This window comes from Ochotona princeps, chromosome 14 (genome assembly GCF_030435755.1).
Source record: "Ochotona princeps isolate mOchPri1 chromosome 14, mOchPri1.hap1, whole genome shotgun sequence".
In the NCBI taxonomy this organism is placed as follows: Eukaryota; Metazoa; Chordata; class Mammalia; order Lagomorpha; family Ochotonidae; genus Ochotona; species Ochotona princeps.
The window spans coordinates 31,764,616-31,780,036 of NC_080845.1; the positions used below are offsets into that span (position 1 = coordinate 31,764,616).

At 45.9% G+C, this 15,421-nt stretch overlaps 1 protein-coding gene across 2 annotated transcripts in view; it reads right to left on the reverse strand.

Annotated features, from left to right (window-relative positions):
• The window catches only part of LOC101522617 (phospholipid-transporting ATPase FetA-like), a 106,408-nt gene that overhangs the window by 47,583 nt on the left and 43,404 nt on the right, over nucleotides 1–15,421 (reverse strand). For both annotated transcript variants that reach the window (XM_058672696.1, XM_058672695.1), the window contains exons 5-13: nucleotides 14,252–14,310; nucleotides 12,370–12,483; nucleotides 11,527–11,625; nucleotides 10,047–10,108; nucleotides 5,096–5,168; nucleotides 4,645–4,715; nucleotides 4,210–4,292; nucleotides 3,358–3,516; nucleotides 279–367 (exon numbers count right to left, since the gene is read on the reverse strand). In XM_058672696.1, the coding sequence (XP_058528679.1) occupies nucleotides 279–367; nucleotides 3,358–3,516; nucleotides 4,210–4,292; nucleotides 4,645–4,715; nucleotides 5,096–5,168; nucleotides 10,047–10,108; nucleotides 11,527–11,625; nucleotides 12,370–12,483; nucleotides 14,252–14,310 (809 nt within the window). The remainder of the gene's footprint in view (nucleotides 1–278; nucleotides 368–3,357; nucleotides 3,517–4,209; nucleotides 4,293–4,644; nucleotides 4,716–5,095; nucleotides 5,169–10,046; nucleotides 10,109–11,526; nucleotides 11,626–12,369; nucleotides 12,484–14,251; nucleotides 14,311–15,421) is intronic.

A 15,421-nucleotide genomic window follows, 5' to 3' on the forward strand; every position in this document is an offset into this window, starting at 1 on the left:
AGAACGTAGGTGTTTTGACTGCTAGGCCAAACACGAGCCCCTAAAAGTGCGGTGGCTCATTAAGCAAGCACAACCCTCCACTACACAGATGTAAACCTAGCTCCTCCAAAATCAGCTTGGTTCCTTTCTGCCTCAGACCTCAGACCCTGCAAGACTTTCCAATGACCAAATTCAGAGCTGCAGATGACAGCTGGCAATGCTTGTGGGAAAAAGGAGGAAATGTTAAGAATGTTAACAATGTTTGTTAAGAAACAGAAAAAGAATCACCTCTAACTTACCCAGAGCACAAGCACATTCATTAAATGGTCAATGCGTGTCTGTTTAAAAGTAGACTTCCCGCTGTTCTGCATCAACTTGGTGTCTGGGCCTAGATAAAAGGGGAGACGAGACGTGAGCTTTTGGGAACACTGAATACATTCAGAGAATTGGAACTGGGTTGGAATGTTCTTTTCTGATCACCTAATCTCATCTCCTGGCCCAGTTTCAGACGCTAGAGTATTGCAGAAAAGCTCCCGGTGGGTGCCCATAATGACAAATGGAAGAACCTTCGGGAAAGAGCCCCAGAGGCTGCAGGCTGTGTTGGTGCTATCACTCTCTCTGTAATGTCTCAGGCTGCTCGGACTTCCATTAAGACAGGACAGGAGTCACAAAAATCTCCCTCCTTGGGAATTTACTAATAAAAAGACCTCTACCTTCTTATGAGGAACCCCTCTACCCGGCTGGGTCCCACTGAAAGTCTTGAACTAGAAGAAGGAAAAAGGAAAAAGGAAAAGGCCCTAGCAGTTATTTATTTTTATAATGATTTTTTCAAACTTTTTATTGGAAAGGCAGATTTACAGAAAGAAGGAGAGACAAATAGAAGGATCTTCCACCTGCTTGTTTACTCCCCAGGTGGCCACAATGGCCAGAGCTGAGCTGATTTGAAGCCAGGAGCTATGAACCTCCTCTAAGTTTCTCACATAGATGCAGGGTCCCAAGGTTTTGGGCCATCCTTGACTGCTTTCCCAGGTCACAAGCAGGGAACTAGTTGCGAAGTGGTGCAGCCAAGACATGAACCGGCACCCATATGGGATCCTGACACTCGAAGGGGAGGATTAGCCAATTGAGTCATTGCACCAGGCCAGAGTATTGATTTCTTTGGAGGGGGAAGCTGAGTAGCAGAATGTTCTGGAGCGGAGAGCCCAGGACAGGCAAGACAGGCAGGACAGGAAGAAGTCAGGAGCTCTCCATGTCCTGGAATTCAGTTACTAGAGACAAGGCTGTCGAGAAAACCTGGAAGTTCTTGGGAGAAGCTGTAAGGCGTGATTTTTCTGGCATTTCGCCATCAGTCTGCTATTCCTGCATGTGCTCCTCAGTGTTTACATGCCGGGGCTGCACCTCCTTGCTAGGTGGGCAAACACTGACCAGGTGCAGCACATACCATGCCATGAGTTTCTGGGAGGCTGGAAGTCAGGAGAAGTTTGGTCGTGAGCCTGGGAAGGCTGGACGAAGAAGGTAGAGATTACAGTAGGACATGTGCATCGCAGAGCACAGGCAGTGGCTGAGCTCTGCACTGAATACGTCTGGATGCCTTGTGGCAGCATCCCTGCTCCTGATCCAGAGCTGCCCAGAGTCACCCACTACACAGAGTTAATCAAGAATCAGACAAAAACCTTCACTACATTTGTGCAGGTTGACAATCTTACTGCTAGTGAAGTAGCGGGGTCGGGGGAGACCTTGGGCTGCAAAAGAAACTTTTATGGAGAGCTGGCATGATGGCTCAACCAAGCTAATCCTCAGTTTGAAAGTGCCAGCTTTCCATATGTGGGTGCCAATTCATGTCCCAGCTCTGCACTTCCCATAAGCTTCCTGCTTCCCATAAGCTCTCCACTTCCCATCCAGCTCCTTGCCTATGGCCTGGGAAGACAGTAGAGGATGGCCCAAGCCTTGGGACTTGCATCTGCATGTGAAACCTGGAAGAAGCTCCTGGCTTCAGATCAACTCAGCTGTAGTTGCTGTGGCCATTTGAGGAGTGAACTAGCACACAGAAGATCTTCCTGTCTCTCCTCTCTGTAAGTCTGCCTTTCCAGTAGAAACGAAAAGATTTTAAAAAGAATCTTTACAAAGTGGCAGTTGTGAGGGAGAATGTATATGCTTCAAATCTTCTGAGTTTAGGAGCTAGTTAGCCCAAGATGTTACCTGTCTAGGTCAAAGCCAATGAAGGAAGTTCCGGCTTGGACTCCTAAGCTTCTCCTAGGCTGTGGGTGCTGGTCTTTTCCATAGCACTCATAGTTAAGATCAGGTTGACCAACAAGGGAGCTCTGGGAATGTGAGTTGTGTCCTATGCACTGTGGCAAATCCCTCTTGGTGCTTCCTACTGTGGGGGTGGTTGTGGCTGCCCATTATTGCCAAGGGGATGGAGTAGCCTGGGGGCTCTCTTCACATCCCTGAAATACATCATAATCCAGTGTTTGAATGGGTTATAGTTATAAATGACCTCTCCAGAACAGTCACTGCTAATGAGCCACGCATGCATCTTCTCCAGCATGAACCTTCCACATAATATTTTATTGTCTCCATAATGGCTACTGGGTCTAGTCTCTCCTCATAAGAGTATTCTGCCTCCATACACATTATCTTCTTTCACATGCTAACTCTTCTTTCTTTCCTTCCCTCCTTCCTTTCTTCCTTTCTGCTCTTTCTGTCTCTCCCTCTCCCTTTCCTTCCTCCCCCTCTTTTATTTTCTTTCTAACGCAGAAGAGAAGAGAGAAAGAGAGACAGAGAGAGAGAGAGGCCTTTTATCTGCTGGTTCACTTCCCAATTGACAATGGCCAAGACTGGGTCAGGCCAAAGCCAAGAGTCTGGAATGCCTTTTGGGTCCCCCACATGGGTGGCAGGAGCCCAAACCCTTAAGTTATCTTCCCAGGTGCATTATCAGGGAGCTGGATGGAAGTTTAGCAGCTAGGAAATGGAATGGTGCTCACATGGGATGCTCGCATCATAGGCAGTGGCTTAACCCACTGTGCCATAATCCCAGCCCCTCACATCGTAATTCAATTGTGCTTCCACCACGTGTGTACACACTTCTCTGTCCAGATATAGTTAGAGACTCTTATGGATGTTCTATGGTCTTGGAACACAAAGTTTTCCTCTAACAAAGTCAGGATTGATGTGTTGCAGTTCATTACTTGGAAAACAGATTTTTTTTTTTTTCCACTAAGAAATTTGGTCTTGTTTCTCCTTAACACTCTTATTTATCTCAAGGCCATAGCATTCTGGTATATTTCTTAGTACCATCTCTACATTCTAGAAACAATATGCCCACAACTTAGCCATGAGTGGAATCTAGCGGTAGGCTAGGACTCCAGGGAAACACACCTGTATAAATCACCAGGCCATAGCACCAATCTGTGTTCCTAATGACACAGCCTCGGAGTAGCAACTTGTCATGGTCCAGGAAGTAGTCCTTTCCCTTATAGGTCAGTACTCCTGCGAATTTGTGCAACTTGTTGTTAGGAAGCTCGCACTTGACTTCTCCTGCAGAAAAATGGGGAGGCGTGTTGGCTCTGGGGTCTTGGGTCTTTCCTTGGAGGATGGAAAGAGCCTTAACACAGGCAGTTATTTCCTGTGCTCTCTCAGCTGCTGCCCACTTCTCATCAGCTCCCCAGGAAAAGGCTTAGGGGTCATCAAACAAAAACAATTCTGTATGTGCCCCAGGTCATCCAAGAGAGAGGAAAAAGCAACCTGGGAACTTACTACCCGCAACATGGCAAGGCCAGATGAGCTCCACATCGGAAGAAACACAAAACCACTCCAAGCAAACCTATCTTCCTCTAAAAACGTAAAATAATCGGACTTCTTCCTGACTAGTAAAGTTTGCCCTTTGAAATATTTAAGTAATACTGAAAGAATAAAGCAAAGAGTAAAACCCACCTATTGTCTAGAGTGAAATGCTGATAACCTTCTAAAGTACCTCTTTCTAAGGCTTTTTCTATACACGTATACATGTACGCATCAACATGAGTATGTTTCCAAAACCAGGTTTAAATTATATATAGCAATCTGTCTTTCTGTTATTAATATGTTGTGAATGGTTTCCAGTCCAGTAGATATCAACGTGCAGATTATTTACAAGTTGTATGGAATTTACAGCAGGGATGGCACCACACTTCATTTAACCCGTCTCCTATCAAGGAAGACATGGATGAGCAAACCCATTTCCTAACTCACCGTCAAAGGCAGACAGCAAGTCCAGGTTATCTTCCATGTCACAGGTGCAGGAGATGGCCTGCTTCACTTTCAGGTTGGTTTCCCTAAAGGGAAGGACATAGGGTCTGCAGAGCAGGACACACACAGTAGCAACACAGGTGTATTCTCCTCCTTCTTCACTGGCCTTTACACAACAGATGCTACTGCTGGTGCTGGGGCTAGAGCTTTGAGCCTTAAGGGTCACTCACTGTTCCCTTCTCTCCTGCTGGTAGTGAGGGGCTGACTGGAGAGCTGAAACATCTCCAGGTTAGAGATGGAGAACAGGGAGCTTATTTCTTCAGATGTCAAAGGACTTGAGGGCAGGAAGGATTCAGCTGTAATTAATTCCCTGCATCGCGCTGTCCCTCAGTGAGAGACCCCTCTAGCTTGGCTAAACTGTCAGGAGGGAACACTCACCCGTCAAGGTCCGCTGTCTCCACATATGCCAGACTGTAAGGCTCACTGCTGGAGAGTAACAGCATATCTGCCTGTGGGCGGAAAAGTCAGAGAAGCTAAGGGGCGCAGGAAGGCAGGCTATTAACAGTGTGGTGTGAGCAAAGCAGCCCCTTGGGTACACAGGTTCATCCTAAGAATTTTTCAGGCACGTGGTTCACTTTTTTTTTATGTTGGTTTAGACTCCATCACTGTAGCTGTGCGCCCTTCTAAACCATACACCACTCGCGCTTTATGTGCTTTATGTGTAGCTATGGCAACAGATGGACAAGAACAAGCTCCTTACCAAGGGAGCTGCGGTTGTCTCTGCTCCAAATTGAGGCAGACAAAGGTGCCCCAAGGCTGCAGCGTCCCAGGTGCTGTTAGAGTCCTGGGTTTCCGCCTCCCCGCCCCCTGCCCCAGGGGAAGTACTCACCGTAACAGGCTGGTTATTTTCTAGTTTGATGATATTTCCCACTTGGACATTCATCCATTTGTCTTCCTCCATCCTGTAAGAAAATGAACGACTTTCAGATGCCCACTCTGAGAATTTCCCCCAGGCTCTGTAACAATCAAGAAACAAGACAAGTGAGGAGATTGAGGAAAACCACCCCCCCACACACACACACACACAACCCAGATGACCACACTGCTTTGGGCTACATCCTTGGCAGGATCAAGAAGGGCATGCTCTGACTTCCCTCCTCAAGGGTTTTCTAACACCCTGTGGAAGCTGTCATCAACATACAAGAACAATTGTTTCTTAGTTAAAATAGTCAGGAAATGTGTCTTAGAAGGAAGAAGAGGGTCTCCTTTGTCCTTAGCTTGTCATTTTACTCCCCAAACTAGTCACCATATTTTTTTTCTATTTCCTTCTAGGAAAAACAAATCATCTAATCACATACATGTAAAAGTTACATACCAGACAACACAGATATGTTTGCATTTTCCATTTAACAATGTATTGTAGAGAGAACTTCATGGAAGCCATTGCTCCTTCTTTGGGGAGCTAACATGTACTCTACAGCTTGGCTGTGACAACCTAGTTTACCTGTTCTATTTCCCATAAAAGGCAGCCTGGCAGCATGAGCAGATTCTATGATCAGATGGGCTCAGTTTCCCCAGTTACAAGGGGTTTGTGAATCCTTCCTTTCCCATAAGCTACGAAGGATGACATGTATACTGCCACAAGCCTTTTGGAAGCAGGAGCTCTCTCCTGGCAACAATTGCATGTTGCCAATCACCCAAGAGCTGGGGAAGATATGTCAGGTCAGGAAACCACCGCTCATTTAGACTTAGAGTGCAGCCTTGTCACCGGCGAGACGTGATATGCCTCACTGCTTCCACAGGAACACAAGGGCACAGGGATCCCCAGAACACCTTTTCTGAGAAGACAGCAGATTCGAGAAGGGCCACCTGTATTTCTTGGCACGATCAAGAGAGGGGCCTGCTTCTCCTGACTTCCATCCTCAAGAGTTTTCTAAAACCCTGTGGAAGTTATTGTCAACATACACTGCGTTTTAGTTACAATAGTCAAGAAAAGGAGCATTAGCAAGGAAATGATTGCAAGTGGAGCAGCCAGGAATCAAGTGATGCTCATATAGGATGCCAGCATTGTGGGTAGCAACTTAATATGCTATGCTTCAATGCCAGCCCCAGCTTGAGTTATCATAAAGGTTTCTTTTAAAGACTTATGTATTTTTCTTGGAAAGGCAGTCAGTTTTACAGAGAGAAGTCGAGACAGAGACAAAGATCTTCCATCCGCTGGTTCACTCCCCAAGTGGCTGCAATGGCCAGAGCTGAGCCGATCTGAAGCCAGGAGTCAGGAGCTTCTTCCAGGTCACCCATGTGGGTGCAGGGTCCCAAGGCTTTGGGCCATCCTCTGCTGCTTTCTCATGTCATATGCAGGGAGCTGGATGGGAAGTGGAGCAGCCGGGATTAGAACCTGTGCCCATATGGGATTCTGGGTGTGCATGACAAGGACTTCAGCCACTAGGCTACCATGCCAGGCTCAAACCACTCCCCCCTCCACCTTTTTTTTTAATTAAGCCTTTTAGGATGGGCAATTGGTGCAGTAGTAGAAGTGTCCCTTGCAATGCCTGCAGCTCCCACTTTGGGGTGCCCATGGTAAAGTCTCAGCTGCACTTTTGATTCCAGTTCCCTGTATGGCACACTCTGAAAGCAGTAGGTGATGATCCAAGCTCTTGGGTCCCTGCTGCCCAAGTGGGGTCTCAGACTGAGCTTCTGTCTCCTGCTCTGGTCCTGGCCGTTGAGGTCTTTTGAGGAATGAACCAGTAAACAGAAGATTTCTCCTTCCCTTTCTCTCTATCTCTCTTTCTCCCGTTCAAATACATTATTCTTTAATAAATTATTTTATATTCTTTAATTTTCTTTTGAGCATGCTCTGCTAATACTAAAAAGTAATGGTGCCCAGCATGATAGCGTAGTAGTTAAGGTCCTCGCCTTGAACGTGCCAGGATCCCATAAGGGCACCGGTTCTAATCACAGCAGCTCCACTTCCCATCCAGCTCCCTGCCTGTGACCTTGGAAAGCAGTCAAGGATGGCCCAAAAAGTAATGGTTACAAGCATCTAAGAAAGATCTCTTTTGTTTTGTTTTGATCCCACATTCATTTTTATGAATCCTCTGATAGTCTACCTGCTATGATTTTCACCAGTAAAACATGGAGAAACAAAGGCTTTTAGATTTTGGCTTCTCCTAGAAATTGTAAAACTTCTATTTCACTATGTAAGGAGCTGTCAAACTGTTAGTAATTTGTTCCTGGACATGATTTAGGGGAAAAAAATATGGTCCAGGTTTGGAAAAGGGAGAATTATTCCCTACTGATTTTTAAAGAACATTTGTTTTGAAGGCCATTTTCGTTGTTGTTGTTGTTGCTGTTGTTTTTCAGAGAGAAGAGCAGAGACAGAAGACAGGTCCTCCAGCCTCTGGTTCACTTCCCAAAAGGCGAGAGTTGAGTTGATCCGAAGCCAGGCTTCTTCTGGGTTTCCCACTTAAATGCAGAGGTTCAAGGACTTGCATCATCTTCTGATGCTTTCCCAGGTCACAGGCAGAGACCTGGATCAGAAATGGAGTATCCGGGACTTGAACCAGCACCCACATGGCATGCCAGTATTGCAGACTGAGGACTAGCCTGATAGGCCACCACACCCTACCAACTTAAAATGTTCAATTGTGCCATAAATACGTTTTTCACTTCCAGCCATTGTATGATATGTTGTGGTTTAGAAAACACGGTCAGAGGCTAAAGAAGGCAGAGCTTGGCTTTGAAGGGGCCCATTCACATTATATTCACTGTTGCATGTGAATGGCACCTCCTGGGGGCTCTAGAATGTACAGATGCTTGCTGTACTTAGACATACTGAATAAGATACAGCCCACATGCTTTACAAACAAGACTGTACCTAACGTCCAGTGAGGGGCCATGGGAGAGGCGAGTTGTGAAGCCCAGGACACCAGGCATGCTCTAAAGCTGTTCCTGCCCTGGGCCAGGGAGGAGCCAGGGCATCTAATCATCACCTGACTCAGGTTTCAGCCTCTCCCAACACAGGGAGGAGAGTTAAAGCCTTATCACTCAGAGAGGCAGTGGGATTGCACCCTCGCAAAGCCAGGACACTAAGGCAGCATCATGAGTAAAAATAGGAGCTTAAAAAATAAAAATAAGTAAATAAATAAATAAATTTTGAAATTGAAAAAAACCTACAGAAGAGCCAGCAATGTTTTGTAGTGGGTAAAGCTGCTCCCTGTAAGGCCGGCATTCCCATAATGGCACCGGTTAAATCCCAGCTACTCCATTTCTGATCCAGCTCCCTGCTAATGGCCTAGGAAAACAGAGGAGGATGGCTCACATTCTTGGGCCCCTGTATCCATTGTGGGAGATCTGAATGAAGTTCCTGGCTCATGGCTTCGGCCTTGCCCAACCCTGGCTATTGCAGTCATTTGGAGAGTGAAACAGCAGATGAAAGCTCTCTGTTTCTCTGTCTCTGTAATCCTGCTTTCTAAACAAATAAATACATAAATAAAATTTTTAAAAAAAACCTGCTGGGGCGATTCTACAGGCTTTTTGAGTGGTATCTTAGGAGAATTTCAACAGTTCAAAACAATTGAACAGACACCCACAAAATGTTGGAATCAGCAGAAGCAACAGTACTGAATGCCCCAAAGCTTCAGGTATGAGAACTACACGATAGACATCATAGCTACTGGAATTCTAAAGGGCCATCATGAAGACGGCTGGACTTCCATCTTAAATTCCCACAGGTTTGTACTTAAAATCATGCTTTTGTTCATGGTATCACTTTCCCTCCACACAATCTCTCCTTATTGAAAAATAAAAAGATTTGTTTATTTTTATTGGAAAGTCAGATTTACAGAAAGAAGGAGAAACAGAGAGGAAAGATCTTATATCCACTGGTTGACTATCCAAGTGGCCACAATGGCTGGAGCTGAGCCGATCTGAAGCTGGGAGAGCCAAGAGCTTCTTCCAGGTCTCCCAGGTGGGTGCAGGATCCCAAGGCTTTGGGCCATCCTCCACTGCTTTCCCAGGCCACAAGCAGGGAGCTGGAAATGAAATAGAGCAGTCAGGACACCAACCGGCGCCTTTATAGGATCCCAGTGCATGCAAGGCAAAGACCCAGGAGCTAGGCTATCACACCAGGCCCAATTTCTTCGCATTTAATTCTTCCCCATAGCTCTTCCAGAAAGCTTTAGCTAGCTTTTTAAAAATTAACTCTTTTAATAATTTACTGTACCTCATAGGATTGTCTGCCTATTCTGCCCGATACAGGATGCATTCCTGCCAGCCCTTTGGATAGTTATGACTAAACATCGTAGACACGGGGGCAACATTAACACTGTGCAGATTGTTAACAGGAAAGAGGATCTGACAAAGGCTGGTAGAGTTGCCTGTGGGTCATGTGAGAATCAATAATGACCCAAATGGCAGAGGTCTTCATGCTTTCAGATGTCTACAACACTAGCAACAGTCACTTGCATAATAATATCATATTATCATATATTAAGTGCTTATATATATGTGTATTCTATGCATATATATATATATATATATATATGTATACACCTTCATGTTTTTATTTTGAAAGGTATCTTGCCAAATGGAGTATGTTTTTCTGTTTGTTTTTGCTTTTTCGAAAAAGAGGAAGTCAATCCAGAGACACCTGCAGCAACATGCTAAGCCCAGGGTATCCTTAGATAACATCTGGAAACACCATTTTTCTTCCTGCTGCCCACGGTTCTTCCACCTGTCCTGAACTACTTTCCCCAAAGGATGCAGCATGTCAAGCTTGAAGAAAGGCCAGTGTCCCCCAGCCTGGTCCTGCCTACAGCAGCTTACACAGAGGAGCTTACCTGCCATCCACCAGCTTCAGAACAGAATGGTTGTTGACCTGGTTGTCGTTTTTGTGCCTTTTCTAAAAACAAAACAAAACAAAACAAAAAGTCACACAAGAAAATGTTCAGGAAATAAACAGATTAAAAATAAACGGCATTAGAATGTGAATACTGAAATTAGAAGGTTAAAAATGTAGCTCCCCTTCTTTGTAATTTTTTTTTCCTCTGCCACCCTGAAGTCCCTTCTACCACTAAACCCAGGCCTGGAACTGACTGTCTCTGGGAAGCTGAGAAGGGAAAAAGAACCGGGGAAAGGATGGGACAAACCCCCAGTTCTTCAGTTTTGCAGCAGAAGGCCAGTGGGATGAGAACTGTGTCCAAGGCTGCCAAGGACAGAACACAGGGCGGCACCTGGGCAGGTGCAGAGGACTCTCACCCCACCACTAACTACTGGGCAACTTGCAAAGAGGTCAATACTCTAAGAGCAAACAGAAAGGGAGCAAAGATGACATATGTCCTGATGTCAGGATCCCCGTGCACTTCTTCCTGCTGAGATTTCTCCTGGGAAAATGGCAGATTTGGGAGCAGGCAAAGAGAACCCTGATTTGTTATGCTTTAAAAGTGTCTGAATATTTATCCTGAAGTGACAGTGTTCTAAACCAGTTGTTTTCATGGGAATGAATGAATTCCGACTCGTGTCTAACACATAAACCTATTACTAGGAATAACCTGGATAGAAAGTGTACAGAGAGTTAACTTTTAAAGGAACACATGCTCTCGAATTGCAGCCGGCAAATCCATCCTGGCAGAGTCAGCAAAGCTCTCTAAGGGAAATCGCAAGCAGGTCTCAGGACTGATTTCCCCAAATGCCACCAGCAGGCAGGGTTCTGAGGCCGCACCCATAACATCTGTGCCAGCATGTTGAAAGCAGCAGAGGGAGGCTTCACTATGATCTGCTTCCACTTCCCAAGGCCAGGAGAGGTGCTGGCTTCTGCCTGCATTTCTATAAGCCCGTGGTTCCTAGCTTTGCGTGCCTAACAGAACTGAAGGTTGGAAAGGGAAATAGGGAGGGAGGGGAAAGAAGAAAGGATATAGAGATGGGAGAAAGAAAAACAACAGGTTAAGAGGGATCAGGGAACCAAGGGAAGAACGGTACACACACACACACACACACACACACACAAATGGGAACAGAAGAAAGATAAAGGCAAAAGCCAGTAAAGCTCAGAGGAGAGAGAAGGAAGAAGGGGTATGGTAGAGAAGCGGGAAGGAGGCCTAGGAGGCTGGAGGTGTAGACAGGCCTCCCAGACTCTGTTTCTGGTTGTGCCCAAACCCACCAGGCTGGGCCTGAGGCAATCACCCTGGAATAGGTAAGCAAACAAAGAGGAGACCATGCTTCCACTCAGCGCTTCTGCTTAGCATTTAGAGTAGCTTGTGGAGGTCCTTTAGGCCAAGACCTAACTTAGGGGAAAGCAAGGGGACCAGGAAGTCACATCACCACATCATCGATGGCATCTTTCACGCCTGTTATGGACAGCACCACCACCAGGGGTATCACAGTTGTGTACCACGCCAAGGAGGAGATCTGTGGAATCAGCTGTGAGAGGAGAAGGCAGAGAAGCCAGAGTCAGCAGGTTTAAAGAATGGTGCATTCCCCATGCCCCAGCCCTCCATTCCTGCAGCTGTTTTCACCTCCAGGGGTTCATGACAAAGTCTTTGGTCCCAGTTGCTTGCTGTTACAGCATAGCTTTTATAATAATCCCTCAAATGTAAATAAGCATATCCCAAGGGAAGAAAACAGAAGAAAAGGCTGTTGGCCCCAGACTGAGCCTTCTCTGGGTTGATGGTGGCAAAGGGCCGCTTCTCCCCGTATGATGGCTAATGGGGTGGGATGCTGAGAGTAGAGATGGGAAAACCACACTCTCCTGCACCCCTGCAGCATCTGTTTGGGGACCAACCAGCCCCTGCTTCCTCTCCTTGTGCTGGTGTGCTGAAGTCTAAAACATCCCTTCCTCCACACTCCTGCATGTCATGAGTTGAGGAGCAAGTTTGCAGGTGGGGTCCGGATGAAGAAACCGTCGCCTCCTACTGTGGTTAAGCTGAGCCTTGGCCATGCGGCTCCCTTACTGCAGGAGTCAGTGAGCCTCTTTCCTCTGTTGCTTGGGCTGGATTCACATTGATTAGCCCTGACCCAGTACCCTCAGGGACTGGCCTGAGACACCAGCCATGCATCTCCCTGTTGTCTGAAGACAGAAGACAATATGGGGAGGAGGGGACGGGCTGAGGATACCACCTGACCCTAGACCCAACACTCTGCGGAAAAGGCTCCATAAGGCAATACCTGTAGGAACAGCAAAACGAGGAAGTAAGCATTGGCCAATCTTTGAAACTGTTCAAATAGGTTCAAGGGCAGGAAGTTGAAAGCATTATATTTTGAGGTCTTGATGGTATTGTTCTGTGAGCAAACACAAACAAGCACAATTAAGGAAACAAATGACAGCTCAAGACTGAGTTGAGGGCCAACTGCTCCTGCCTTTCCAGGCTTCACAAAGAAGATCCGGGCTCCTCAGGAAAGAGTAAGGGACCCCAAGGGCTCCCACCCGCAGGAGGGGAAGGAAGAAATGTCCTCTTGAGACCCAGAGGATTTGAAAGTGCCCATGTTGCTTGCTCCATACAGGACTGTATGAAGGCACGTGAATCAGGGCTGGGTGTTGGCCAGGCCAGGGAAAGCTGCTTCATTTATTGGTGGGCATGTGGATTGGCTCTGTAGGGGGCAGACCAGGCAGGTGTAAGACAGTAAGGAAATAAGAATATAAATTTATTTTACAAAGAAAAATATATTCCAATAGGCAGCAGGTATGGACAAAGATGGAGTATTAGTTGGAGCATGGCTTTTAAATACATATGTTTTTATAAATTACTTATTTTTTTAAAAGATTTATTTTTATTGGAATGGCAGATCAGATTTATGGAGAGAAGGAAGACAGAGAAAAAGATCCTCCATCCGTTGGTACACTCCCTAAATGGCTGCAACAGCTCAGCTGAGCTGATCCAAAGCCAGGAACTAGAAGGTTCCTCCAGGCCTTCCACATGGGTGCAGGATCCCAAGAAACTGAGCCATCCTCCAGTGCTTTCCTAGGCCATAAGCAAGGAGCCGGACGGGAAGTGAAGCAGCCAGGACATGAATTGGCATCAATATGAGATTCCCTGCACTTGCAAGGTGAGGATTTAGCCATTGAGCCATTGCACCAGGCCCGATTTACTTATTATGTAAATAAGTAAAAATGAACAAACCAATAGGAGGAGGAGGAGGAGTAGAAGACACTGATAGGGAATTTTTATAAAAAGAAACACAATGGGGGCTCGGCAGTGTGGCCTAGTGGCTAAGGTCCTCGCCTTGATCCCATATGGCCGCTGGTTCTAATCCCGGCAGCTCCACTTCCTCTCCATCTCTTCTCCTCTCAGTATATCTGACTTTGTAATAAAAATAAAATAAATCTTTATAAAAAAAAAAAAGAAACACAATGGCTAATTGGCATGAAAGATTATCAATTTCATTCAAAAACAAGGAAATAGACAGCAAAATGTCATTTTTCATCTAAAAGCCTGGCAAAAACAAGTTTGAGGTTAGGAACTCGTCCTACAGGAAATGCGGAGAAATGGGCAGTCTGCTCTAGGCAGAAGCATCAATGGATGTCAGCCTTTCACAGAACAACCTGCCAATAGATATCAACCAACTGACTCTTGTGAAACTCTTGTAAGATATACTCATACAAATGGATCAAATTATATGTAATAATCTAATAGTGTTCATTCAGGATCACACTTCAAACAATCATCAAGAGGAAATTGGTTAATAATGGAAAACAACATTGCTATTAAATGCCTGAAAGAGAGCTACACATGGTGTCACAGATGGATGCCAAAATGCAACAAGAAAATCGTGGGAATATGCTTCCATTTTTTCCCCCAAGAAGTGGCCATAGAAGCTCTTTTCTGGGAGGTGAAGTATAAACTCCACACCCCTGAACCAAGATCCCCGGATGGATTTTGGTCTCAGACTGCTCCTGGCATTCATTTCTCCTTGTGTTAGAGCTGGTCAGGAAGTAGGATCCCTGCTGGAGAACTCAGCAGGACCATAAATCTGTTGTTGCTTCAGCAAAGGTGAACAGTGATGTGGAACACTGAACTCCACTGGAAATGGCCAGAGGTGGGATACTCACCGGATACTCAAAAAATATACTGACTTCCATGTTGTTGGCTTTCAGATACCTCTTTTCCTCTGGGGAGAAAAAGAGGGGCGGGGGAGAAAAGTTGGGAAGGATAAACCTCTGGAATTTACTGGGGATGTGGATTGCTCACATAGCTCCTTGATCCACACACTTTCTTGCCAAGGATACCAGTTTAAATGGTGGGATTTTTGTTTCCACAAAATCCAGTCATGGAAACCCTTAAGCATTTGAGCTTAATGGAGACAGCAGGACACATCACTCCTGAGTTGTCAACCATTAATGTTTCTAGTGTCTTCTAAATGATGTCCCCACAGAGACAGGATGGCCCACCCCAACTATATCACCAAATGCACCAAGCAGTCTTCTTTCACTAGAGATTTTAGTGTAGTAGCAGTGAACCCGATAACATGCATGTATGACACAACTGTCACACCGGACAGACGTATTACAAACTATTACAGATAACCAGCCTCTTCATCCTACAAACTATAACATATATACAGTAATTCCTCCCCCCTCCCACCCCACCACACACACACTCAATATCCATGCAGGGTTGATTGAAGGACCCCTTGCAGATACCAAATCCATGGTTGCTCAAGTTTCCTATTTTCAAAACAACCTCACAATCTTCCTGTATGCTTTAAATAGTCTCTAGACTACATATAATAATACCTAGTGCAGTTCCCAGGCTGTAGAAATCACTGAGCAGTAGCGGCTCATCTACAGTGGCAAACAGATAAACGCTGAGAAGACAGCAGTAGATTACAAGATCCTGGGGGGCTCAGTCCTCTACCTGGTGCTGACCCTGAGAGGAGAGGGTGGGCTTAGGCAGTGAAGGACCCTCCCTCCATAATCTCCTTACCCTGGCACTCATAATGAAGCATCTATTCTGTCTCTCTCTGGGACTCCAGAGTCACTGCCCCCTCCCCTGGATGCCCAGCCTTGTGTGTCTACTGGTGGGAGACTGCGAGGGCCCCAGGATGCGGTGCTCCTGGCCCAAAAGACCCTTGCTGGCCTTTGGGTTTTAGTTTGCAGTCCTGTGTGTTTCCCTCTCTTAAGGCTATGTCCCTGGTTGTCAATAAAATATTTCCTTGCCTCCTGGAAAAAAAAATAATGGGGATAATGGGAATAAGGGAACAATGACAAGGGGAAAAGGGT